Source organism: Ranitomeya imitator, chromosome 4 (genome assembly GCF_032444005.1).
Source record: "Ranitomeya imitator isolate aRanImi1 chromosome 4, aRanImi1.pri, whole genome shotgun sequence".
Taxonomy (NCBI): Eukaryota; Metazoa; Chordata; class Amphibia; order Anura; family Dendrobatidae; genus Ranitomeya; species Ranitomeya imitator.
This window is the reverse complement of record NC_091285.1, coordinates 276,075,367-276,102,759: the sequence shown is the minus strand read 5'-3', so window position 1 is coordinate 276,102,759 and position 27,393 is coordinate 276,075,367. Positions and strand designations below refer to the sequence as shown.

Here is a 27,393-nt window from a genome sequence, read left to right as displayed (position 1 = left end):
ATTCATTACTGTAATGAGCGGTAACGGTGACCGCTCAGCACAGGAAGAATATGCAGCACCGGGAGAAGCAGGGACTGCACCGCACCTGGAGCAGGTAAGTATACGGGGAGGGGGAGCGCAGCGCTGCGCGATATTTACCTCTCCTCGTTCCGGTGCGGCTCCATCATCAGCGTCCTCTGGCAGTGACGCTCAGGTCAGAGGGCGCATGACGTGGTCAGTGCGCGCCCTCTGCTGAACGTCAGTGCTAGACTGAGCTGCACCCGAACGAGGAGCAGGTGAAAGTGCCGGGGTCCCTGAGCGACGGAGAGGTGAGTATGTGATTTTTTTTTTTTATCGCATTCACAGCATATGGGGCAAGTGACTGTATGGATCATCTTATGGGGCCATAACGCTTGTGCAGCACTATAAGGGGCAAGTGACTGTATGGAGCATCTTATGGGGCCATAACGCTTGTGCAGCACTATAAGGGGCAAGTGACTGTATGGAGCATCTTATGGGGCCATAACGATTGTGCAGCACTATAAGGGGCAAGTGACTGTATGGAGCATCTTATGGGGCCATAACGATTGTGCAGCACTATAAGGGGCAAGTGACTGTACAGAGCATCTTATGGGGCCATAACACTTGTGCAGCACTATAATGGGGCAAGTGACTGTATGGATCATCTTATGGGGCCATAACGATTGTGCAGCACTATAAGGGGCAAGTGACTGTATGGAGCATCTTATGGGGCCATAACGCTTGTGCAGCACTATAAGGGGCAAGTGACTGTATGGAGCATCTTATGGGGCCATAACGATTGTGCAGCACTATAATGGAGCAAGTGACTATATCAAGCATCTTATGGGGCCATAACAATTGTGCAGCATTATAAGGGGGCAAGTGACTGTATGGAGCATCTTATGGGGCCATAACACTTGTGCAGCACTATAAGGGGGCAAGTGACTGTGTGGGCATCTTATGGGGCCATAACGATTGTGCAGCACTATAATGGGGCAAGTGACTGTATGGAGCATCTTATGGGGCCATAACGATTGTGCAGCATTATAAGGAGGCAAGTGACTGTATGGAGCATCTTATGGGGCCATAACGCTTGTGCAGCACTATAAGGGGGCAAGTGACTGTATGGAGCATCTTATAGGGCCGTAACGATTGTGCAGCACTATAATGGGGCAAGTGACTGTATGGAGCATCTAATGGGGCCATAACGTTTGTGCAGTACTATAAGGGGCAAGTGACTGTATGGAGCATCTTATGGGGCCATAACGTTTGTGCAGCATTATAATGGGGCAAGTGTCTGTATGGAGCATCTTATGGGGCCATAACGTTTGTGCAGCATTATATTGGGCAAATGTGTCTATGGAGCATCTTATGGGGCCCTTATTACCCTTTATGCAGGATTATATGGGGCATATTTTAATATGGAGCATTTAATGGGGCACCTGATTCAATATGGATATTCAAAAACACTTAACCTACTGATGTCTCAATTAATTTTACTTTTATTGGTATCTATGTTTATTTTTGACATTTACCAGTAGCTGCTGCATTTTCCACCCTAGGCTTATACTCGAGTCATTAAGTTTTCCCAGTTTTTTGTGGCAAAATTAGGGGTCTCGGCTTATACTAGGGTTGGCTTATACTCGAGTATATACGGTAAATTGGGTTTCCAGTTTATGGTGCTCATTATAAAATAAATAGAAGATTCAGGCATAATTCTACAGTTTAATATGTTCATGGAAATATCAAACCTACATTCTTTATTTGTTTTATTAGGGGTTTATATTACCTTTTTCTAAGCCCATAAATTCTTTTTTCACCTTTTTAATTGAACTGCTTTTTTTATTTTTTTGCGTGCTAAGCTGTAGCTTTTAATGATAACTTTTACTTACAATTTCTGGATTGCTTTTTACAGCATTTTTATCCTAAGTTTATAAAATATATTGATTTGTTTGTACGCCTTCAATGTTGACAGACCATTTCAGAACCAGAATTTTCCACATACTTAGGCTAGGTGCAGACGAGAGTATTTTTGTAATCCGAGAAAAATTGTATCAATCATGCTAATCACACTCTGATCAGAGTTTGATCAGAGTGTGATCATAGTGTGGTTTGATTCTCTCGGATAAGGAGAATATCGACAAAATTTCTCCATCTTGTCCATTCTGTCAGTGAACTCATATGTCTTCCGAGTGCTGCCCGGTGGTTTCCATTGACTTGCACAACCGAGTGCAATCTGAATGTTGGATCAAATTCGGGCATGCAGCGATTCAGAGTCCGTCCGAGTACAAAATCTGACATGCGCACAGGCCCATACACTAACATTGATCTGGTTGTGATCCAATATTTTGTTAGATAGCACTTAGATGGTTAATACGGGCGTCTAAACTAGTCCCAACCATAATACGTTTTTTTAATCATTTTTAAGGCATTGTAGCCACATCTGTATTTGTTTTGTTTTTAAAATGAGTTGTGTTTTTTCTGGCAGAATTTGGGTTACATAAACGTTAAGCTTTATTTTAATTAGATTTATATTCTGCAGTTAATTCCATACTATTCAGTAAACAACGTGCTAAATGTAGTGTATATGTTGTTGCTATGGCTAGGAGCACAAAAAGCATAATTTTATAGTATAATTGCCATACTTGATAAACTTTTTTTTTAATAGGGTACCTCCAGTGATGCTGCCAGCCATGTCGCCGCACAGAATTTGGACAGTGTCGGCATTAGATGACAGAGAGACTGATGTTGGGTTGCATCCGACTATGAGGACTCTGATAAAACAACCATGATCAGGCCAAGTCTCTCGCCAACACCTGAAAACTAGGATTTGGACACACGGCAGGGAGAATCACCAAATGTACTCTTCAACATCTTACAATTTATTTTTACTGTTAATCTAAAAGAAAACATTCACATTCATGTGTGAAGTGACGGGGTGCTGCCTGAGTTTTTATCGGACAGCATAATGACCCATTGACTATGTCCTGTTCATAGCCTCAAAATTGAACCACAATAAAACCTGCTCCGAGCTTCACGAATCTCATTCTCAGATTCGTTATTTTGATGCATGTCTGAACAGATCCATTTAACTCAATGGGTCTGATTAAAAAAAAAAAAAAGACAGCAATTGGACATCTCACAAAGATGTGTGAATGCAGCCTAAGTACATGATTTATCACACACCATACCTTCAATGCTAGTATTCTCATTAAATGCTGGATTGTAGTAGCCGGAAGTGTTAAAGTTTCCTGAAAAGAAAAAAGAAGTAAAACTTTACTTTAAAAACAACACTATGTGAGACAGAGACCGGCGTTATTGTGAATGGCCGGTATGTGTCGCAGAGGCAAAGGTCCTCTGCGCTGTAAACCTGGAATGTTTCTCTGGGACCTGTAGTTCCACGAGCCTTGTTTAGTCTATGGGTGCTAGCTTGCAGGTTAGCCGGAGAGTTGGGTGGGTCTGGCTAACCACCCACCTCCCATCAATGGGTGTGCCTCATGGGATATAATGAGACTGTTGTTTGGTCACATGGTCTCTGTGTTGGAAGAACCTTGAAGAGGACAGGTTTTCCTGGAAGCACGTGGAGGAGGACATGTGCCTGCAGAGTCTGTGATGGCTACCTGAACTGGGGAAAGCTACCATCCTTCTGAGGGTCTGGAACTGACAGATTGGAGATTGTCGAGCAAGTCACAGTACGGGTCAGTGATCCCAGTAATGCATCTTTCCTGGAAGTCAAGACTAAAGGTACTGTCACACTAGACGATATCGCTAGCGATCCGTGACGTTGCAGCGTCCTCGCTAGCGATATCGTCCAGTGTGACAGGCAGCAGCGATCAGGCCCCTGCTGGGAGATCGCTGGTCGGGGAAGAAAGTCCAGAACTTTATTTCGTCGCTGGACTCCCCGTAGACATCGCTGAATCGGCGTGTGTGACACCGATTCAGCGATGTCTTCGCTGGTAACCAGGGTAAACATCGGGTAACTAAGCGCAGGGCCGCGCTTAGTAACCCGATGTTTACCCTGGTTACCATCCTAAAAGTAAAAAAACAAACACTACATACTTACCTACAGCCGTCTGTCCTCCAGCGCTGTGCTCTGCTCTCCTCCTGCTCTGGCTGTGAGCGTCGGTCAGCCGGAAAGCAGAGCGGTGACGTCATCGCTCTGCTTTCTGGCTGCCCGGCGCTCACAGCCAGACCAGAGAAGCAGAGCGCCGAGGACAGACAGCGGTAGGTAAGTATGTAGCGTTTGTTTTTTTACTTTTTAGGATGGTAACCAGGGTAAACATCGGGTTACTAAGCGCGGCCCTGCGCTTAGTTACCCGATGTTTACCCTGGTTACCGGGGACCTCGGGATCGTTGGTCGCTGGAGAGCTGTCTGTGTGACAGCTCTCCAGCGACCAAACAGCGACGCTGCAGCGATCCGGATCGTTGTCGGTATCGCTGCAGCGTCGCTATGTGTGACGGTACCTTAACAAGAAGTCAGCGTGTGAAGGAGAGCTCCTGGAAGGTAACCTCGGACAAGGGGGTTGTAAGAAAGGCAGACAGGAGTGGCTGCTTTTGGAACAGACCGGTGGTCATAACATGTTTCATTGATGTAATGAAATGGACTGTACTTTATGCAGTTTATGCTGTGTCTAAATAAACTGCATGGACTGTTTAAGTGGAAAATCATTCCTGTGTGCCTTAATCCCGCTGCCAAGTGACTTTTTCCCAACACATTCAGTGAGCGCTATCTCACAGCTAACATTAAATAAAACTTTAATTTCAATTTACAGGGGTTGTCCATGTTTATCTTTATGTTAAATGATTTTGTGGCACTTACTAATATATAATTCTTACGGTTTCTCCTCCTGTAATTACTACCTTCCTCACAGACTCCATAACTGACAATAATGGAGTTCATGTATTCATTTATCATATCCGATTTATCATGTGATATATGGAAAGGTGGGCAAAAATTTTCCAAGTGTGGAGAAATTGTGAAAAAAGTGCAATTCTGAAATGGTATTTCTTGGGTTTTGTTTTTACATCATTCATTATACAGTCATCGCCAAAAGTATTGACACCCCTGCAATTCTGTCAGATAATACTCAGTTTTTTCCTGAAAACGATTGCAATCACAAATTCTTTGGTATTATTATCGTCATTTAATTTGTCTTAAATGAAAAAACACAAAAGAGAATGAAGCAAAAAGCAAACCATTGATCATTTCACACAAAACTCCAAAAATGGGCCAGACAAAAGTATTGGCACCCTCAGCCTAATACTTGGTTGCACAACCTTTAGGTGTTCTATGGGATTCAGGTCTGGACTCATTGCTGGCCACCTTCGAAGTCTCCAGTGCTTTCTCTCAAACCATTTTCTAGTGCTTTTTGAAGTGTGTTTTGGGTCATTGTCCTGCTGGAAAACCCATGACCTCTGAGGGAGACCCAGCTTTCTCACACTGGGCCCTACATTATGCTGCAAAATTTGTTGGTAGTCTTCAGACTTCATAATGCCATGCACACGGTCAAGCAGTCCAGTGCCAGAGGCAGCAAAGCAACCCCAAAACATCAGGGAACCTCCACCATGCTTGACTGTAGGGACCATGTTCTTTTCTTTGAATGCCTCTTTTTTTCTCCTGTAAACTCTATGTTGATGCCTTTGCTCAAAAAGCTCTACTTTTGTCTCATCTGACCAGAGAACATTCTTCCAAAACGTTTTAGGCTTTTTCAGGTAAGTTTTGCAACCTCCAGCCTGGCTTTTTTATGTCTCGAGGTAAGAAGTGGGGTCTTCCTGGGTCTCCTACCATACAGTCCCTTTTCATTCAGACACCGACGGATAGTACGGTTTGACACTGTTGTACCCTCGGACTGCAGGGCAGCTTGAACTTGTTTAGATGTTAGTCGAGGTTCTTTATCTAACATCCGCACAATCTTGCGTTGAAATCTCTTGCAAATTTTTCTTTTCCGTCTACATCTAGGAAAGTTAGCCACAGTGCCATGTTCTTTCAACTTCTTGATGACACTGCGCATGGTAGACACAGGAACATTCAGGTCTTTGGAGATGGACTTATAGCCTTGAGATTGCTCATGCTTCCTCACAATTTGGTTTCTCAAGTCCTCAGACAGTTCTTTGGTCTTCTTTCTTTTCTCCATGCTCAATGTGGTTCACACAAGGACACAGGACAGAGGTTGAGCCAACTTTAATCCATGTCAACTGGCTGCAAGTGTGATTTAGTTATTGCCAACACCTGTTAGGTGCCACAGGTAAGTTACAGGTGCTGTTAATTACACAAATTAGAGAAGCATCACATGATTTTTCGAACAGTGCCAATACTTTTGTCCACCCCCTTTTTTATGTTTGGTGTGGAATTATATCCAATTTGGCTTTAGGACAATTCTTTTTGTGTTTTTTCATTTAAGATAAATTAAATGAAGATAATAATACCAAACAACTTGTGTTTGCAATCATTTTCAGGAAGAAAATTAGTATTATCTGACAGAATTGCAGGGGTGTCAATACTTTTGGCCATGACTGTATGGTAAAAAAGAAGATAAAATAATTCTCCAGATCAGTACAATTACAGTGATAGCAGAGATGCAGAATTTCTTTTTATTTAAGTGGTGAAAAAAAAGTGCAAAATTCGTGAAAAAAAATATATATTTGCTTGTGTCAACATTTTCCGAGACGTGCAACGTTTTTAATTTTTGATTGATGGAGCTATGTGATAGCATGGTTTTTTTTGGAGCCTGAGCCATCATGTTTATTGATACCATTTGGAGGTAGACGTTATGTTTTGTTTGTTTTTTGTTGCATTTTTGTGAGTGATTTGGCAACAGAAAATCCAGAAATTTGGCATTTTGTATTTTTTTCTCATTATGCAGTTTTAGTATTGGGCTAATTATTTTTATATTTTGATAAATTAGACCTTTATAGAGATAGCGATCCCACATATATTGTGCCTTAAAAAAGTATTTATGCGTTGTGAACTTTTCCACATTTATTCACGTAGCATTCAAAGACATAAATGTATTTTCCTGGTATTTTATGGGATACACCAACACAAAGTAGCAAGTATTTGTGAAGTGTAAGGGAAATGATACTTGGTTCTTCAAGTTATTTTAAAAATATATACCGTACATCTGAAAATTGTGACAATCATTTGTATATGATGTACCAGTATGTCATATGTCGGGAATGGGCTCCAGGTATGCCGGCCATTTTTTTTCAGGGGAGAATAGTAGATGGGGTGACGTGTGACCAAATCTGTCCATGTGTGTGTGCGCTTTGCAGTCCCTTCAAATAATTTTCTAATGTACTATTTCACAGCAGACCAGGTGGCAGATTTTACAATATAGACTGCATACATTATTAAACAGATCAGTTAGACATGAGACTGGCACATTTACTTTACATATCCATGTCACAATAGCTGTATAATCTGAGTTTAGCTATAGAATGAAAATAGATCATGAGAGCAAGTGCACTTGGTCTCTGCCCATCCAGCCTGACTGACAGCTTGTGCGGAGCAGAGTGAGATCTCAGCAGCATGAGGGATACTGAGGAGCTGTCAATCGGGCAATGTACGTGGAGAATGAGTTTTCTATCCTAAAGGATTATTCAGCCATTCAAAAAAATGGACACCAGCCTTATCAGGTGTAAGAGGTCTACTTAATAACTATGCAGTTAGCACTCTAAAATCTTGTTACAGATCAAGTTTGAAAGGATGAAAATATGTTAGCATTGTATTTGATTCCAATTTAACTAAATTCCAAAGAGTAATTAGTGACAGAAAGCTTGCTGGCTTTCTAAGCAGCTTTAGGAAAAAGTGTGAAAAGCTTTGTGATGGATGATCCTACCATTATGCTGAAACTCAGGATCTCGCAATGTTCCATGTATTCGACATGATGGACTCCATTGCCAAGATGATGGCACAAAAGGTTTCTCTACTGGCTTGCTGGATGGATATGATATAGCTGCTGGAGAAGTTATACTACAAATCTGTGGAGTTGGCCATGGATCCTCTCTTAATGGCAATGGATCAACAGTCATCAGACCAGCAACAGGGGGAGATTTTACAGGCTGGTCTTCCTCATTCTGAAACATAGATAAATAATGAAGTTAGTAATTAATAACACATATTCCTGCACATTTTAAAGTGTATTTTCATATCTAAGTACGGTAAGTATATACTGTGCATGATTTAGTGCGGTCACAAATAGCTAAACCTGATAAGATGCAGTCAGCTGTACACAGATCTGATATTGATAACCTATTTTTAAGGTGCATCTATAGAGCACAATTATTGTTCCCAATTATCGTGCAGTGTAAACAGGCGGCCCATCACCAGACAAATGAGCAAATCTCTCATTGCTGCCGAGACCAATGGCAGCCTATGCTCACGGAACAATCTATCTGATCATACTGTGAGCACATGAAGTGTCCTCTGCCTGTCTAAGTGGGCATCTAAATGACCATGGACAAGCAAACATGGTTTAAGCCCAGCTTAAGAAAGGGTTATCAATATAGAAGACGTTGTATACCCATTTTATTTTAAAGGATTTAAAGGAGTTGTTAACAACTCGGACAACCCCTTCTTAATTACTATATTCTCCCATGTAAAATAAAAAACAGCCTGTGGTGTCAATGCTGTTCCAGTGACGTCAGCGATGAAGCTCTGGAGCTTGTTTGAGTACTTTGATATTCATGACCCATTGGGAGATTAGGGCATCATTATCTGGTTGTCGGGGATCCAGAATCAGCTGTTTGCAGGTCCTGCTGCAGCCAGAGGCAGACAGTAACATGAATGTGAGCTGCTCTGAGAACAGAGTTGCAATACCCGGCCATTGCAGCAGAGCATTTTATGCATTTGTACATACAGGGGCTTGCAAAAGTATTCAACCTTCCTTGGCATTTTTCATGTTTTGCTACTTCACAACCTGGAATTTCATTGTTTTTTCAGAGTTTGCATCAGTTCATGTAAAGAACATGCCTACAACTGTGAACATTTGGTTTTATTTTTTATTGAGAATCCAACAGCACATAGGACAAAATAACTGAAAACGTCAGTGTGCATAACTATTCAAACCCCTAAAGTCAGTACTTTATAGAGCCTCCTTTTGTGGCAATTATAGCTGCAAGTCACTCTGGATTAGTTTCTATGAGCTTTACACATCTGGCTACTGGGATTTTTGCCCATTCAGCAAGGCAAAACTGCTCCAGCTCCTGCAAGTTAGATGGTTTCCTCTGATGAGCAGCAATCTTCAAGTCTGACCCTAGATTCTCAATTGGATTAAAATCTGGGCTTTGGCTAGGCCACTCCAAAAACATTTACACGTTTCACCTTAAACCACTCGAGTGTTTCTTTAGCAGTAAGCTTTGGGTTATTGTCTTGTTGGAAGGTGACCCTCAATCCCCGTTTCAAATCACTGACAGACTGAAACAGGTTTTGCTCATGAATATCCCAATATTTCGTAGCACCCAAATTCACCTAGACTAGGATTATCTTCTCTGTCCCTGTTGCAGAAAGACATCCCCACAAGAGGATGCTGCTTCCATGTTTTACTGTGGGGATGGTGTTCTTGGGATGATGAGCTGTGTTGGTTTGGTGCCAGACATAAAGTTTATCTTTGTGGCCAAAAAAATCAATTTTGGTGTCATCTGACCACCGCACCTTCCTTAATACATTTTGGGAGTCTCTCACATGTCTTTTGGCAAACTCAAAATGAGCCTTACAATTTTTGTGTGCAAGTAAAGGCATTTTCTGCCCACTCTTCCATAAAAGCCACTTCTATGGAGTGTGTGGCTTATTGTGGTTGTATGCACAGATACTCCAGTCTCTGCTTGGGAACTCTGCAGCGCCTTCATGGTTACCTTTGGTCTCTGTACTGCCTCTCTGATTAATGTCCTCCTTGCCCGAACTCAGAGTTTTGGTGGGCAGTAATCTCTTGGCAGATTTGAAGTGGTAACCATGTTCTTTTCATTCAATGATAATGGATTTGATGGTGCTCCGGGGGATCATCAGAGATGGAGTTATTTTTTTTTTAACCCATCCCTGACCTGTTTGGAGATCTCCTTGGTCTTCATGGTGTTGTTTGGCTAGTAGTGTCTCTTTCTTAGTGGTGTTGCAGCCCCTGCGGCCTTTCAGAAAAGATGTGTATATACTGACACACCGTGTGACACTTAGATTGTACACAGGTGGACTTCCTTTCACCAAGTATGTGACTTATCAAGGTAATTGCTTGTGCCAGAAATTTTGGGGGGCTTCATAACAAAAGGTGTGAATACATATGCACATGAAAATTTTTATTCATTTATTTTATCCCATATATTTTTCTCACTTCACCAATTTAAAACTATTTAGTGCTGATGCATCACACACAAATCAGATTAAAAAATATTTAAAAACACCTCCCTATAGGGGAGAGTGCCTTAAATTCCTGATGTCACCCAGCCGTTGGCTGGGGATATTTTCAGAAGCATGTGCATTACCCTTTAACAAACAGGGAGAGAGTGCCCTAAGCACATTCCCAGGAGACCTGTGGGCCGTTTGCAGGTCCAGGAAAGAAGCATTCGCTGCGGGGACTGGAGCAGCGCGAGAAGGTAAGTGAACACGCTGGCGTCCCTGCCGAGAGGAGGAAGGGGGCTCGTGCAGGGGTCCCGACGCTGTCCTCATACCCTTTATTATTTTATAACCACTCTAGGTGAAGCATACAGCTGAGGGCTTATATTATCAGGCTGGGAATGTCCCTCGTCATTGTGCCCTTCCCAGCCTAAAAATACAAGCCCACATCATTTTTGAAATTTATTTATTATGTTAATATATGTACAGTAAATTACACACACATAATACTAATTATACATCTACATCTTTGCACATCTAATCTAACACACTGAAGAGAGACAAAAACGCATGTGTGAAAAATGCATCAAAAACATATGTGGCAAAAACGCATACAAAACGGCAATGAAAAACGCAAGTGAGTTGAGTTGTGGGATTCATGCTAAAATTCAACTTTGTGAAAGCCTCAACAAACAATAATCATGGGAATTCTGGATGAGAGAACAGGAGCACATTGTAAGAAGATGGAGAACAAAATTCGAGTGCAGTCTGTTGTTTTCCATGCACCTATAGACTTTAATTGGTGAGCGTTTCCGTGCGGGCGACGCACACCTCAAATTGCCGCATTGGGACACAAACAACACATGTCCCTGTGTACCCAATGTTAAAGATAGGTACGCAGGGAAACGCTGGATGCAGCTGGCAGTAGGCGGAGCCTGGGCGGAGCTTCACGGAGGAAGTACGCTGCAATCCGCAGCACACAGGAACACAAGTCTGAAACCAGCCTAACAAAGTCAAAATAATGTTATACTCTTTTTGGTTAAAGGGGTTGTCTCAAGTTCTGAAATGGTTAAAACTGCAAAGTGCTTGTAAAAACAAGCAACCTTGCAATTTCCCAAAGCTTTGTTTCATAGATTTTATATAAAAGGGTATTAAATTGCTTACATAAAGAAATATGATACCATATATTAGATAATACATGTTTTTTTTACAGATATTTTTCTCATCTTAATTAGGTGCCTAAAATTGCTGTAGATCACAATAAAAAGCACAAATAATAAAGCCTTTAATTCTGTTTTTTTTCTGTTCATTTTTGGACTTTCATACACCTCAAGTTGCAAGAAACAATTGGAATATATCAGGATAATATTAAATATATAAGTGAAAGACTACTCTGCAATACCAGGAAAAATGACTCATAAACTCCAAGTCACTCTTTGTGCGCATTAAAATTATTCAATGCGTGATACATATTTAATATATTTCCATCACCACTAGGGTTGAGCGAAACGGGTCGAACATTTTCAAAAGTCGCCGACTTTTGGCTAAGTCGGGGTTTCATGAAACCCGATCCGACCCCTGTGCGGGGTCGGCCATGCGGTACGCGACTTTCGCGCCAAAGTCGCGTTTCAATGACGCGAAAAGCGCCATTTCTCAGCCAATGAAGGTAAACGCAGAGTGTGGGCAGCGTGATGACATAGGTCCTGGTCCCCACCATCTTAGAGAAGGGCATTGCAGTGATTGGCTTGCTGTCTGCGACGTCACAGGGGCTATAAAGAGGCGTTCCCGCCGACCGCCATCTTACTGCTGCTGATCTGAGCTTAGGGAGAGGTTGCTGCCGCTTTGTCAGAAGCAGGGATAGCGTTAGGCAGGGTCCATTAACCACAAAACCGCTTGTGCTGCAGCGATTTGCACTGTCCAACACCACCCTCGGTGTGCAGGGACAGTGGAAGTTTTTTTTTTTTTTTTTCCCCTCAGCGCTGTAGCTCATTGGGCTGCCCTAGAAGGCTCCCTGATAGCTGCATTGCTGTGTGTACGCCGCTGTGCAAACCAACTGCTTTTTTCAAAGCACAAATCCTCTTGTTCCTTCCTTTCTGCACAGCTATCTTTTTTGTTTGTCCACACTTTTTATTTCATTTGTGCATCAGTCCACTCCTTATTGCTGCCTGCCATACCTGGCTGAGATTACTGCAGGCAGGGAGATAGTAGCTGCCTGCCATACCTGGCTGAGATTATTGCAGGCAGGGAGATAGTAATTGTAGGACATTCCCTGTTTTTTTTTTTTTTTTTTTTTTGGTGGGAGATTAAGATTGGCAATTTGGCATTTCTGCTAGAGTGCCATCCCTGTGTGTGCCATCTCTCTCACATAGTGGGCCATAGAAAGCCTTTTCATTTTTCTGTATTTTTTTTTGTGGGGTGTATAAATTCTCCCTGATAAAAATACAGTGGGAGATTAATATTGGCCTTTGGGCTTGTGTGCCAGTCATGAGTGTGCCATCTCTCTCACAAATAGTGGGCCATAGAAAGCCTATTTTATTTTTTTTTGGGTTTTATAAATTCTCCCTGAAAAAAAGGGAGATTAATATTGGCCTCTGGGCTTGTGTGCCAGTCCTGAGCGTGCCATCTGTGCCAGCCCTGAGCGTGCCATCTCTCTCACAAATAGTGGGCCATAGAAAGCCTATTTAATTTTTTTTTTGGTTTTATAAATTCTCCCTGAAAAAAAGGGAGATTAATATTGGCCTCTGGGCTTGTGTGCCAGTTGTGAGCGTGCCATCTGTGCCAGTCCTGAGCGTGCCATCTCTCTCACAAATAGTGGGCCATAGAAAGCCTATTTAATTTTTTTTTTGGTTTTATAAATTTTCCCTGAAAAAAGGGAGATTAATATTGGCCTCTGGGCTTGTGTGCCAGTTGTGAGCGTGCCATCTGTGCCAGCCCTGAGCGTGCCATCTCTATCACAAATAGTGGGCCATAGAAAGCCTATTTAATTTTTTTTTTTGGTTTTATAAATTCTCCCTGAAAAAAAGGGAGATTAATATTGGCCTCTGGGGTTGTGTGCCAGTTGTGAGCGTGCCATCTGTGCCAGTCCTGAGCGTGCCATCTCTCTCACAAATAGTGGGCCATAGAAAGCCTATTTAATTTTTTTTTTTGTTTTATAAATTTTCCCTGAAAAAAGGGAGATTAATATTGGCCTCTGGGCTTGTGTGCCAGTTGTGAGCGTGCCATCTGTGCCAGTCCTGAGCGTGCCATCTCTCTCACAAATAGTGGGCCATAGAAAGCCTATTTAATTTTTTTTTTGGTTTTATAAATTTTCCCTGAAAAAAGGGAGATTAATATTGGCCTCTGGGCTTGTGTGCCAGTTGTGAGCGTGCCATCTGTGCCAGTCCTGAGCGTGCCATCTCTCTCACAAATAGTGGGCCATAGAAAGCCTATTTAAATATTTTTTTGGTTTTATAAATTCTCCCAGAAAAAAAGGGAGATTAATATTGGCCTCTGGGCTTCTGTGCCAGTCCTGAGCGTGCCATCTGTGCCAGTCCTGAGCGTCCCATCTCTCTCACAAATAGTGGGCCATAGAAAGCCTATTTTTTTTTTTTTTTGGGTTTTAGAAATTCTCCCTGAAAAAAAAAGGGAGAATAATATTGCCCTTTGGGCTTGTGTGCCAGTACTAAGCGTTCCATCTCTCTCTCTCTCTCAGTCAGTGGGCCATAGAACGCCTATTTTTGGTTTTATTTGTTTTCTAAATTCTCCCTGAAAAAATCATTTTATTTTATTTGGTTTCTAAATTCTTCCTGATAAAATCATATTTTTTTTATTATTTTTTTTTCTAAAGTCTCCCTGAAAAAAAAAAAAAAAAAAAAAAAAACAGTGGGAGATTAATATTGGCCTTTCTGCTTGTGTGCCAGTCTTGACTCCTGGGTGCGTCATCTCTCAGTCAGTGGGCCATAGAACGCCTATTTTTGTTTTTATTTGTTTTATAAATTCTCCCTGAAAAAATCATTTTATTTTATTTGGTTTCTAAATTCTTCCTGATAAAATCATATTTTTTTTATTATTTTTTTTTCTAAAGTCTCCCTGAAAAAAAAAAAAAAAAAACAAACAAAAAAAACAGTGGGAGATTAATATTGGCCTTTCTGCTTGTGTGCCAGTCTTGACTCCTGGGTGTGCCATCTCTCTCTCTCTCTCTCTCTCTCTCTCTCTCCAATTGTGGTCCATAGAAAGCCTATATTTTTTTTCCTTGATTTGGGTTCCAAAATCTACCAGAGAAAATAACTACATCAATCATTGGTAGAAAAATATTGGCCTCTGGGCTTGTGTGCCACTCCTGACTCCTGTGTGCGTCATCTCTCAGTCAGTGGGCCATAGAACGCCTATTTTTGTTTTTATTTGTTTTATAAATTCTCCCTGAAAAAATCATTTTATTTTATTTGGTTTCTAAATTCTTCCTGATAAAATCATATTTTTTTTATTATTTTTTTTCTAAAGTCTCCCTGAAAAAAAAAAAAAAAAAACAAACCCCCCAAAAAAATGGGAGATTAATATTGGCCTTTCTGCTTGTGTGCCAGTCTTGACTCCTGGGTGTGCCATCTCTCTCTCTCTCTCTCTCTCTCTCTCTCTCCCCAATTGTGGTCCATAGAAAGCCTATATTTTTTTTCCTTGATTTGGGTTCCAAAATCTACCAGAGAAAATAACTCCATCAATCATTGGTAGAAAAATATTGGCCTCTGGGCTTGTGTGCCACTCCTGATTCCTGTGTGCGTCATCTCTCACTCAGTGGCCCATAGAAAGCATATAGTTTGTTACATTTGTTTTCTAAATTCTCCCTGCAAAAATCTATTTTTTTTTTGGGGGGGGGTTTCTAAAGTGTTCCTGAAAAAAATAAAAATAAAAAAAAAATAATAGTGTGACATTAATATTAACATTTGTGCTTCAGTGACAGTCCTGCGTGTGGGGCATCTAATTTGCAGCCACCAAAAAAAGAGTGTGTAACATTGGGCCTGATTTTCGCTGTGGTCTCACCAACCTGTAAAGGGGTAGCTAAATCATACTGAAGTTATAGCTCACCGTGTAAGTTGTGTGACTGCAACAAATAACGTTAGTTTGGTTACGTTTTTAAAACAATGAGGAAGTCTAGTGGAAGAGGTCGTGGCCGGGGGCGTTCATTGTCAGCTGGTAATGAGGGTAGTGGTAGTGGTGGAGCATCAGGTGGTCGTGGGGAAAAAAATATTGCACCTAAGTCTGGAGCTGTGGAGCCAGGTTCGTCGTCCGACTACACAAGGCCTCGAACGCTCCCTTTTCTGGGATTAGGAAAACCGCTTTTAAAGCCGGAGCAGCAAGAGCAAGTTTTGGCTTATCTTGCTGACTCAGCCTCTAGCTCTTTTGCCTCCTCTCGTGAAACTGGTAAAAGTAAAAGCAGCGCGTCGTTAGTGGATGTTCACGGTCAGGGACAAGTCACTTCCTTGTCCTCTTCAGCAAAAACAACAACAGAGAAGAATGCAGCAGGCGACACAACGGGTTACTCCATGGAGCTCTTTACACATACCGTCCCTGGCTTAGAAAGTGAAGCAGTTAACAGTCCATGCCCATTACAAATTGAATCTGACATGGAGTGCACTGACGCACAGCCACAGCCAGACTACTATGCTGGTCCTTTGACTCAGACCACAACATTGCCCTCGCAGGGTGCTGATCAAGAATCAGACCCTGATGAGACTATGTTGCCCCATCACGAACGCTATACCACCGAACGACACGGTGACACAGACGAAGTTGCGCAGGAGGTACAAGAAGAGTTATTAGATGACCCAGTTCTTGACCCCGATTGGCAGCCATTGGGGGAACAGGGTGCAGGCGGCAGCAGTTCTGAAGCAGAGGAGGAGGAGGGGCCGCAGCAGGCATCAACATCGCCACAGGTTCCATCTGCCGGGCCCGTATCTTGCCCAAAACGCGTGGCAAAGCCAAAACCTGGTGGAGGACAGCGTGGCCATCCGGTTAAAGCTCAGTCTGCAATGCCTGAAAAGGTATCCGATGCTAGAAAGAGTGCAGTCTGGCATTTTTTTAAACAACATCCAATTGATCAGCGCAAAGTCATCTGTCAAAAATGTTCTACTTCCTTAAGCAGAGGTCAGAATCTGAAAAGTCTCAATACTAGTTGCATGCATAGACATTTAACCACCATGCATTTGAAAGCTTGGACTAACTACCAAACGTCCCTTAAGGTTGTTGCACCCTCGGCCAATGAAGCTAGTCATCAACGCAACATCCCTTCCGGCAGTGTAGGACCACCATTTAGCGCACCACCTGCTGTATCTGTGCAGGTATCTTTGCCAGGCCAAAGCAGTCAGGGTCAGGGAATCACCAGTTTCGTAGTAGGAAACACTGCATCTAGGGCACCGGCGGCAACAATACCATCTCCCACCGTCTCTCAGTCTGCCATGTCCACCGGCACCCCCGCTAGTTCCACGATCTCCAGCTCTCCAGTCCAGCTCACCCTACATGAGACTATGGTTAGAAAAAGGAAATACTTAGCCTCGCATCCGCGTACACAGGGTTTGAACGCCCACATAGCTAGACTAATCTCGTTAGAGATGATGCCCTACCGGTTAGTTGAAAGCGAAGCTTTCAAAGACCTGATGGACTACGCTGTACCACGCTACGAGCTACCCAGTCGACACTTTTTTTCCAGAAAAGCCATCCCAGCCCTCCACCAGCATGTTAAAGAGCGCATCGTCCATGCACTCAGGCAATCTGTGAGCACAAAGGTGCACCTGACAACAGATGCATGGACCAGTAGGCATGGCCAGGGACGTTACGTGTCCATCACGGCACACTGGGTAAATGTGGTGGATTCAGGGTCCACAGGGGACAGCAAGTTTGGGACAGTTCTGCCTAGCCCACGGTCTAGTAAACAGTTGTCTGTAGCCGTTCGCACCCCCTCCTCCTCCTCCTCCTCCTCGTCCTCCTGCAGAAGCAAGAGCTCGTCCACAGACCGCAGTCGCACAAACACTCCATCCGCACCTGCCACTGTTGCACACCAGGTCTCCCATTATGGGGCAGCTACTGGCATACGTCAGCAGGCTGTATTGGCTATGAAGTGTTTGGGCGACAATAGACACACCGCGGAAGTTCTGTCCGAGTTCTTGCAGCAAGAAACGCAGTCGTGGCTGGGCACTGTAGATCTTGAGGCAGGCAAGGTAGTGAGTGATAACGGAAGGAATTTCATGGCTGCCATCTCCCTTTCCCAACTGAAACACATTCCTTGCCTGGCTCACACCTTAAACCTGGTGGTGCAGTGCTTCCTGAAAAGTTATCCGGGGTTATCCGACCTGCTCCTCAAAGTGCGTGGACTTTGCGCACATATCCGCCGTTCGCCTGTACACTCCAGCCGTATGCAGACCTATCAGCGTTCTTTGAACCTTCCCCAGCATCGCCTAATCATAGACGTTGCAACAAGGTGGAACTCAACACTGCACATGCTTCAGAGACTGTGCGAACAGAGGCGGGCTGTTATGTTTTTGTGGGAGGATACACATACACGGGCAGGCAGTAGGATGGCAGACATGGAGTTGTCAGGTGTGCAGTGGTCGAAGATTCAAGACATGTGTCAAGTCCTTCAGTGTTTTGAGGAATGCACACGGCTGGTTAGTGCAGACAACGCCATAATAAGCATGAGCATCCCCCTAATGCGTCTGCTGATGCAAAGTTTGACGCACATAAAGGATCAGGCGTCTGCACCAGAGGAAGAGGAAAGCCTTGATGACAGTCAGCGATTGTCTGGTCAGGGCAGTGTACATGACGAGGTACCGGGCGAAGAGGAGGTGGAGGATGAGGAGGATGATGGGGATGAGTATATTTTTAATGAGGAAGCTTTCCCGGGGGCACGGGAAATTGGTGGCGTGGCAAGGCCGGGTTCTGGTTTTTTGAGGGACACAAGTGACGTAGATTTGCCTGCAACTGCCCCTCAACCAAGCACAACCGCAGATTTGACAACGGGAACTTTGGCCCACATGGCGGATTATGCCTTGCGTATCCTCAAAAGGGACACACGCATTACAAAAATGATGAACGATGACGATTACTGGTTGGCCTGCCTCCTTGATCCTCGCTATAAAGGCAAATTGCAAAATATTATGCCACATGAGAACTTGGAACTAATATTAGCAACAAAACAATCAACTCTTGTTGACCGTTTGCTTCTGGCATTCCCTGCACACAGCGCCCGTGATCGTTCTCACACGAGCTCCAGGGGCCAGCAGACCAGAGGTGTTAGAGGGGCAGAAATCAGAAGTGGCGTTGGCCAGAGGGGTTTTCTGACCAGGTTGTGGAGTGATTTTTCTATGACCGCAGACAGGACAGGTACTGCAGCATCAATTCAAAGTGACAGGAGACAACATTTGTCCAGTATGGTTACAAACTATTTTTCATCCCTTATCGACGTTCTCCCTCAACCGTCATTCCCATTTGATTACTGGGCATCCAAATTAGACACCTGGCCAGAATTGGCAGAATATGCATTGCAGGAGCTTGCTTGCCCGGCAGCTAGTGTCCTATCAGAAAGAGTATTCAGTGCTGCAGGTTCAATACTAACAGAAAAAAGGACTCGTCTGGCTACCCAAAATGTAGATGATCTAACCTTCATTAAAATGAACCACAACTGGATTTCAAAATCTTTTGCCCCACCCTGCCCGGCTGACACCTAGCTTTCCTATGAAAAGGTCTTGCCTGTGGACTATTCTGAATGACTTTTCCAATCTCGTAATTTTCTTCACCTGATTGTCCAGCATACGACATGTTTCCACCTCACGAAATGGCCAAACTCCCCACACGGGGCCGTGCTATCGCCACTTTGCGCTTGGACCCTTGAGAGTGCTGTTTGTCTGAAGAGGTGGGTGTGGCCGCTTTTGGTCGACGGCACTGCCACTGGGTCCCTCATAGTACAATAAAGTGTCTCTGGCGGTGGTGGTGCGCACCCAACGTCAGACACACCGTTGTAATATGAGGGGCCCTGTGCCTGTACCGCCGGCCACAAGACAGTTCCCCCCCCCAGCTCAAACAGTGCTCTACCACTAGCAAAATTATCTCTCACAGCTTCACCAATGTGTAGTCTAGGCGCTGACATCCTTCAATGCCTGCCACTGACAATACCATTGTTTTGACATTTTTGTTATGTTAGGCCTTCGAAGCCTGTCTGCGGTCCCTTCTTTCTACAACTACTACACTGACCAGGCCACTGCTGGCCGTGTTACCCTGGAACCAATTTAAAAGTGCCTACAGTCAGCCCAATTTTGTTATGTTAGGCCTTCGAAGACTGTCTGCCGTCACTCCTTCCACTAGACTTCCACTGACCATACACTGCTGCCCATGTACCCCTGGAACCAATTTAAAAGTGCCTACAGCCAGCCCAATTTTGTTATGTTAGGCCTTGGAAGCCTGTCTGCGGTCACTCCTTCCACTAGACTTCCACTGACCAGACCACTGCTGCCCGTGTACCCCTGGAACCAATTTAAAAGTGCCTACAGCCAGCCCAAGTTTGTTATGTTAGGCCTTCGAAGCCTGTCTGCGGTCACTCCTTCCACTAGACTTCCACAGACCAGACCACTGCTGCCCGTGTACCCCTGGAACCAATTTAAAAGTGCCTACAGCCAGCCCAAGTTTGTTATGTTAGGCCTTGGAAGCCTGTCTGCGGTCACTCCTTCCACTAGACTTCCACTGACCAGACCACTGCTGCCCGTGTACCCCTGGAACCAATTTAAAAGTGCCTACAGCCAGCCCAAGTTTGTTATGTTAGGCCTTCGAAGCCTGTCTGCGGTCACTCCTTCCACTAGACTTCCACAGACCAGACCACTGCTGCCCGTGTACCCCTGGAACCAATTTAAAAGTGCCTACAGCCAGCCCAAGTTTGTTATGTTAGGCCTTGGAAGCCTGTCTGCGGTCACTCCTTCCACTAGACTTCCACTGACCAGACCACTGCTGCCCGTGTACCCCTGGAACCAATTTAAAAGTGCCTACAGCCAGCCCAAGTTTGTTATGTTAGGCCTTCGAAGCCTGTCTGCGGTCACTCCTTCCACTAGACTTCCACAGACCAGACCACTGCTGCCCGTGTACCCCTGGAACCAATTTAAAAGTGCCTACAGCCAGCCCAAGTTTGTTATGTTAGGCCTTGGAAGCCTGTCTGCGGTCACTCCTTCCACTAGACTTCCACTGATCAGACCACTGCTGCCCGTGTACCCCTGGAACCAATTTAAAAGTGCCTACAGCCAGCCCAAGTTTGTTATGTTAGGCCTTCGAAGCCTGTCTGCGGTCACTCCTTCCACTAGACTTCCACAGACCAGACCACTGCTGCCCGTGTACCCCTGGAACCAATTTAAAAGTGCCTACAGCCAGCCCAAGTTTGTTATGTTAGGCCTTGGAAGCCTGTCTGCGGTCACTCCTTCCACTAGACTTCCACAGACCAGACCACTGCTGCCCGTGTACCCCTGGAACCAATTTAAAAGTGCCTACAGCCAGCCCAAGTTTGTTATGTTAGGCCTTGGAAGCCTGTCTGCGGTCACTCCTTCCACTAGACTTCCACTGACCAGACCACTGCTGCCCGTGTACCCCTGGAACCAATTTAAAAGTGCCTACAGCCAGCCCAAGTTTGTTATGTTAGGCCTTCGAAGCCTGTCTGCGGTCACTCCTTCCACTAGACTTCCACAGACCAGACCACTGCTGCCCGTGTACCCCTGGAACCAATTTAAAAGTGCCTACAGCCAGCCCAAGTTTGTTATGTTAGGCCTTGGAAGCCTGTCTGCGGTCACTCCTTCCACTAGACTTCCACAGACCAGACCACTGCTGCCCGTGTACCCCTGGAACCAATTTAAAAGTGCCTACAGCCAGCCCAAGTTTGTTATGTTAGGCCTTGGAAGCCTGTCTGCGGTCACTCCTTCCACTAGACTTCCACTGACCAGACCACTGCTGCCCGTGTACCCCTGGAACCAATTTAAAAGTGCCTACAGCCAGCCCAAGTTTGTTATGTTAGGCCTTCGAAGCCTGTCTGCGGTCACTCCTTCCACTAGACTTCCACAGACCAGACCACTGCTGCCCGTGTACCCCTGGAACCAATTTAAAAGTGCCTACAGCCAGCCCAAGTTTGTTATGTTAGGCCTTGGAAGCCTGTCTGCGGTCACTCCTTCCACTAGACTTCCACTGACCAGACCACTGCTGCCCGTGTACCCCTGGAACCAATTTAAAAGTGCCTACAGCCAGCCCAAGTTTGTTATGTTAGGCCTTCGAAGCCTGTCTGCGGTCACTCCTTCCACTAGACTTCCACAGACCAGACCACTGCTGCCCGTGTACCCCTGGAACCAATTTAAAAGTGCCTACAGCCAGCCCAAGTTTGTTATGTTAGGCCTTGGAAGCCTGTCTGCGGTCACTCCTTCCACTAGACTTCCACTGACCAGACCACTGCTGCCCGTGTACCCCTGGAACCAATTTAAAAGTGCCTACAGCCAGCCCAAGTTTGTTATGTTAGGCCTTCGAAGCCTGTCTGCGGTCACTCCTTCCACTAGACTTCCACAGACCAGACCACTGCTGCCCGTGTACCCCTGGAACCAATTTAAAAGTGCCTACAGCCAGCCCAAGTTTGTTATGTTAGGCCTTGGAAGCCTGTCTGCGGTCACTCCTTCCACTAGACTTCCACTGACCAGACCACTGCTGCCCGTGTACCCCTGGAACCAATTTAAAAGTGCCTACAGCCAGCCCAAGTTTGTTATGTTAGGCCTTGGAAGCCTGTCTGCGGTCACTCCTTCCACTAGACTTCCACAGACCAGACCACTGCTGCCCGTGTACCCCTGGAACCAATTTAAAAGTGCCTACAGCCAGCCCAAGTTTGTTATGTTAGGCCTTGGAAGCCTGTCTGCGGTCACTCCTTCCACTAGACTTCCACTGACCAGACCACTGCTGCCCGTGTACCCCTGGAACCAATTTAAAAGTGCCTACAGCCAGCCCAAGTTTGTTATGTTAGGCCTTCGAAGCCTGTCTGCGGTCACTCCTTCCACTAGACTTCCACTGACCATACACTGCTGCCCATGTACCCCTGGAACAAATTTAAAAGTGCCTACAGCCAGCCCAAGTTTGTTATGTTAGGCCTTCGAAGCCTGTCTGCGTCCCGTTCTTTCAACTACAACTACACTGACCAGGCCACTGATGGCCGTGTTCCCCTGGAACCAATTTTAACTTGCCTACAGCCAGCCCTATGTTATTATGTTAGGCCTTCGAAGCCTGTCTGCGTCCCGTTCTTTCAACTACAACTACACTGACCAGGCCACTGATGGCCGTGTTCCCCTGGAACCAATTTTAACTTGCCTACAGCCAGCCCAATGTTAGGCCTTTGATGCCTGTCTGCCGTCACTCCTTCCACTAGGCCTCCACTGACCTGTCTATTGCTGCCCGTGTACCCCTTGAACCAACCTAATAAAATATTTAAAAAATTAATTTGATTATAAAAAATAAGATCGTGTTGAGATCTCAAATGCAGACATTTTAACAATCAAAACAAACACACAACAAATATCTGGAACTGTACTACAAAGGTCCAACAGCTACAATTTCTTTCTCCTGCAAGAAGTTAACTGAAAGTTTTTTGGAGTTGTTAACACAGATATGGCATCCACCGAGTGTTGTCCTGTCGCGTCTCCTTTAAATTATTTCCAATAAGATGTTAAACTATTAATTTAATAAAATCAATAACTAAAAAAATAATTGAGTAAGTCAAAAGCACATTGCAAATAAACATTAATTACAAATCAAGAAGCATGGCGCGTCCGAGGGTGAGTAGATACCGAATAAGAATATAATCACCCTCGGACGCGCAATGCTTATTTACAACAGCCTTCCTTCCTAAGAATCAGCCCTTTCGTGGTGTAGAGAGAGGTTGTGTTACACTCCAAGGTGTTCCCCAGGTTGCCTTTCCTGAGCTTCGATCTTCCGGCTCTCGTTTAGTAGCTGTTGGAAACTACGCTGCATTAGGCCTACTAATTGTGTATGGGTGAAACAGTGGCGCATCTGCGGTCCCTCCTTCCACTAGGCCTCCACTGACCTGTCTACTGCGGCCCGTGTACCCCTTGAACCAACCTAATAAAATATTTAAAAAATTAATTTGATTATAAAAAATAAGATCGTGTTGAGATCTCAAATGCAGACATTTTAACAATCAAAACAAACACACAACAAATATCTGGAACTGTACTACAAAGGTCCAACAGCTACAATTTCTTTCTCCTGCAAGAAGTTAACTGAAAGTTTTTTGGAGTTGTTAACACAGATATGGCATCCACCGAGTGTTGTCCTGTCGCGTCTCCTTTAAATTATTTCCAATAAGATGTTAAACTATTAATTTACTAAAATCAATAACTAAAAAAATAATTGAGTAAGTCAAAAGCACATTGCAAATAAACATTAATTACAAATCAAGAAGCATGGCGCGTCCGAGGGTGAGTAGATACCGAATAAGAATATAATCACCCTCGGACGCGCAATGCTTATTTACAACAGCCTTCCTTCCTAAGAATCAGCCCTTTCGTGGTGTAGAGAGAGGTTGTGTTACACTCCAAGGTGTTCCCCAGGTTGCCTTTCCTGAGCTTCGATCTTCCGGCTCTCGTTTAGTAGCTGTTGGAAACTACGCTGCATTAGGCCTACTAATTGTGTATGGGTGAAACAGTGGCGCATCTGCGGTCCCTCCTTCCACTAGGCCTCCACTGACCTGTCTACTGCGGCCCGTGTACCCCTTGAACCAACCTAATAAAATATTTAAAAAATTAATTTGATTATAAAAAATAAAATCGTGTTGAGATCTCAAATGCAGACATTTTAACAATCAAAACAAACACACAACAAATATCTGGAACTGTACTACAAAGGTCCAACAGCTACAATTTCTTTCTCCTGCAAGAAGTTAACTGAAAGTTTTTTGGAGTTGTTAACACAGATATGGCATCCACCGAGTGTTGTCCTGTCGCGTCTCCTTTAAATTATTTCCAATAAGATGTTAAACTATTAATTTAATAAAATCAATAACTAAAAAAATAATTGAGTAAGTCAAAAGCACATTGCAAATAAACATTAATTACAAATCAAGAAGCATGGCGCGTCCGAGGGTGAGTAGATACCGAATAAGAATATAATCACCCTCGGACGCGCAATGCTTATTTACAACAGCCTTCCTTCCTAAGAATCAGCCCTTTCGTGGTGTAGAGAGAGGTTGTGTTACACTCCAAGGTGTTCCCCAGGTTGCCTTTCCTGAGCTTCGATCTTCCGGCTCTCGTTTAGTAGCTGTTGGAAACTACGCTGCATTAGGCCTACTAATTGTGTATGGGTGAAACAGTGGCGCATCTGCGGTCCCTCCTTCCACTAGGCCTCCACTGACCTGTCTACTGCGGCCCGTGTACCCCTTGAACCAACCTAATAAAATATTTAAAAAATTAATTTGATTATAAAAAAATAAGATCGTGTTGAGATCTCAAATGCAGACATTTTAACAATCAAAACAAACACACAACAAATATCTGGAACTGTACTACAAAGGTCCAACAGCTACAATTTCTTTCTCCTGCAAGAAGTTAACTGAAAGTTTTTTGGAGTTGTTAACACAGATATGGCATCCACCGAGTGTTGTCCTGTCGCGTCTCCTTTAAATTATTTCCAATAAGATGTTAAACTATTAATTTAATAAAATCAATAACTAAAAAAATAATTGAGTAAGTCAAAAGCACATTGCAAATAAACATTAATTACAAATCAAGAAGCATGGCGCGTCCGAGGGTGAGTAGATACCGAATAAGAATATAATCACCCTCGGACGCGCAATGCTTATTTACAACAGCCTTCCTTCCTAAGAATCAGCCCTTTCGTGGTGTAGAGAGAGGTTGTGTTACACTCCAAGGTGTTCCCCGGGTTGCCTTTCATGAGCTTCGATCTTCCGGCTCTCGTTTAGTAGTTGGTGGAAACTACGCTGCATTAGGCCTACAAATTTGGTATGGGGTGTAGAGACAGGTTGTGTTACACTCCAAGGTTTTCACCAGGTTGCCTTTCCTGAGCTTCGATCTTCATGCTCTCGTTTAGTAGTTGTAGAAAAGTACGCTGCATTAGGCCTACAAAATGGGTATGGGGTGGAGAGAGATGGTGTGTTACACTCCAAGGTGTTCCCCAGGTTGCCTTTCCTGAGCTTCGATCTTCATGCTCTCGTTTAGTAGGTGTCGGAAAGTAGGCTGCATTAGGCCTAAAAAATGGGGAATGGGGTGGAGAGAGATGGTGTGTTACACTCCAAGGTGTTCCCCAGGTTTCCTTGCCATTGCTTCGGTCTTCCGACTCTCGTTTAGTAGTTGTAGAAAAGTACACTGCATTAGGCCTAAAAAATGGGTATGGGGTGGAGAGAGATGGTGTGTTACACTCCAAGGTGTTCCCCAGGTTGCCTTTCCTGAGCTTCGATCTTCATGCTCTCGTTTAGTAGGTGTCGGAAAGTAGGCTGCATTAGGCCTACAAATTGGGTATGGGGTGGAGAGAGATGGTGTGTTACACTCCAAGGTGTTCCCCAGGTTGCCTTTCCTGAGCTTCGATCTTCATGCTCTCGTTTAGTAGGTGTCGGAAAGTAGGCTGCATTAGGCCTACAAATTGGGTATGGGGTGGAGAGAGATGGTGTGTTACACTCCAAGGTGTTCCCCAGGTTGCCTTTCCTGAGCTTCGATCTTCATGCTCTCGTTTAGTAGGTGTCGGAAAGTAGGCTGCATTAGGCCTACAAATTGGGTATGGGGTGGAGAGAGATGGTGTGTTACACTCCAAGGTGTTCCCCAGGTTTCCTTGCCATTGCTTCGGTCTTCCGACTCTCGTTTAGTAGTTGTAGAAAAGTACGCTGCATTAGGCCTACAAAATGGGTATGGGGTGGAGAGAGATGGTGTGTTACACTCCAAGGTGTTCCCCAGGTTGCCTTTCCTGAGCTTCGATCTTCATGCTCTCGTTTAGTAGGTGTCGGAAAGTAGGCTGCATTAGGCCTAAAAAATGGGGAATGGGGTGGAGAGAGATGGTGTGTTACACTCCAAGGTGTTCCCCAGGTTTCCTTGCCATTGCTTCGGTCTTCCGACTCTCGTTTAGTAGTTGTAGAAAAGTACACTGCATTAGGCCTAAAAAATGGGTATGGGGTGGAGAGAGATGGTGTGTTACACTCCAAGGTGTTCCCCAGGTTGCCTTTCCTGAACTTCGATCTTCATGCTCTCGTTTAGTAGGTGTCGGAAAGTAGGCTGCATTAGGCCTACAAATTGGGTATGGGGTGGAGAGAGATGGTGTGTTACACTCCAAGGTGTTCCCCAGGTTTCCTTGCCATTGCTTCGGTCTTCCGACTCTCGTTTAGTAGTTGTAGAAAAGTACACAGCATTAGGCCTACAAAATGGGTATGGGGTGGAGAGAGATGGTGTGTTACACTCCAAGGTGTTCCCCAGGTTGCCTTTCCTGAGCTTCTATCTTCAGGCTCTCATTAAATTGTGGTTAAATGGAACAACTGCATTTGGCGTACTAGTTGGTTTGGGGCCTACTATCGGTGTCTGCCACTCCTTGCTGTTCTCCTGGTTTCCTGTCCTGAAATTCCATTTTCAGCCTCTCGTTAAGTAGTTGTTAATGTTAGACTGCATTTGGCCTACTAGTTGGGTTGGGGCCTACTATCGGTGTCTGCCACTCCTTGCTGTTCTCCTCCACTGAACAAAGCCGTGCCGCCTGTTTACTACGGTTGCCAATTTTGAACTGCATTTCGACTACTTACTGATTTGGCCCTACTCTCTGTGTCAGCCTCTCATTCCAGTTGTCCTCCACTGCAATGCCCCCTGGTTATTCCTGTGTTACCAATTTTGAACTGCATTTAGCCCACTTTCTTCTTTGGGCCTATATCTGTGTTTCCACTTCATCGTGCCCATTGCCCAGCCAGTGATAGATGAGTCTGCTGGTACATTGACCCATAACGCAACATTCCCCGTGCACGCTACACAACAACATTGTGACCCTGCTGAAAGTCAGGTTGCTCTTCCCGCATACCATACCACCTTACACGGGGACAAAGA

General features: G+C 44.4%; 1 protein-coding gene across 2 annotated transcripts in view; it reads right to left on the bottom strand.

The window, feature by feature from the left end:
* The window catches only part of MDM1 (Mdm1 nuclear protein), a 95,255-nt gene that overhangs the window by 5,397 nt on the left and 62,465 nt on the right, over positions 1–27,393 (bottom strand). For both annotated transcript variants that reach the window (XM_069764641.1, XM_069764642.1), the window contains 2 exons: positions 7,839–8,076; positions 3,192–3,251 (listed from right to left, as the gene is read on the bottom strand). In XM_069764641.1, coding sequence (XP_069620742.1) covers positions 3,192–3,251; positions 7,839–8,076 — 298 coding nt within the window. The remainder of the gene's footprint in view (positions 1–3,191; positions 3,252–7,838; positions 8,077–27,393) is intronic.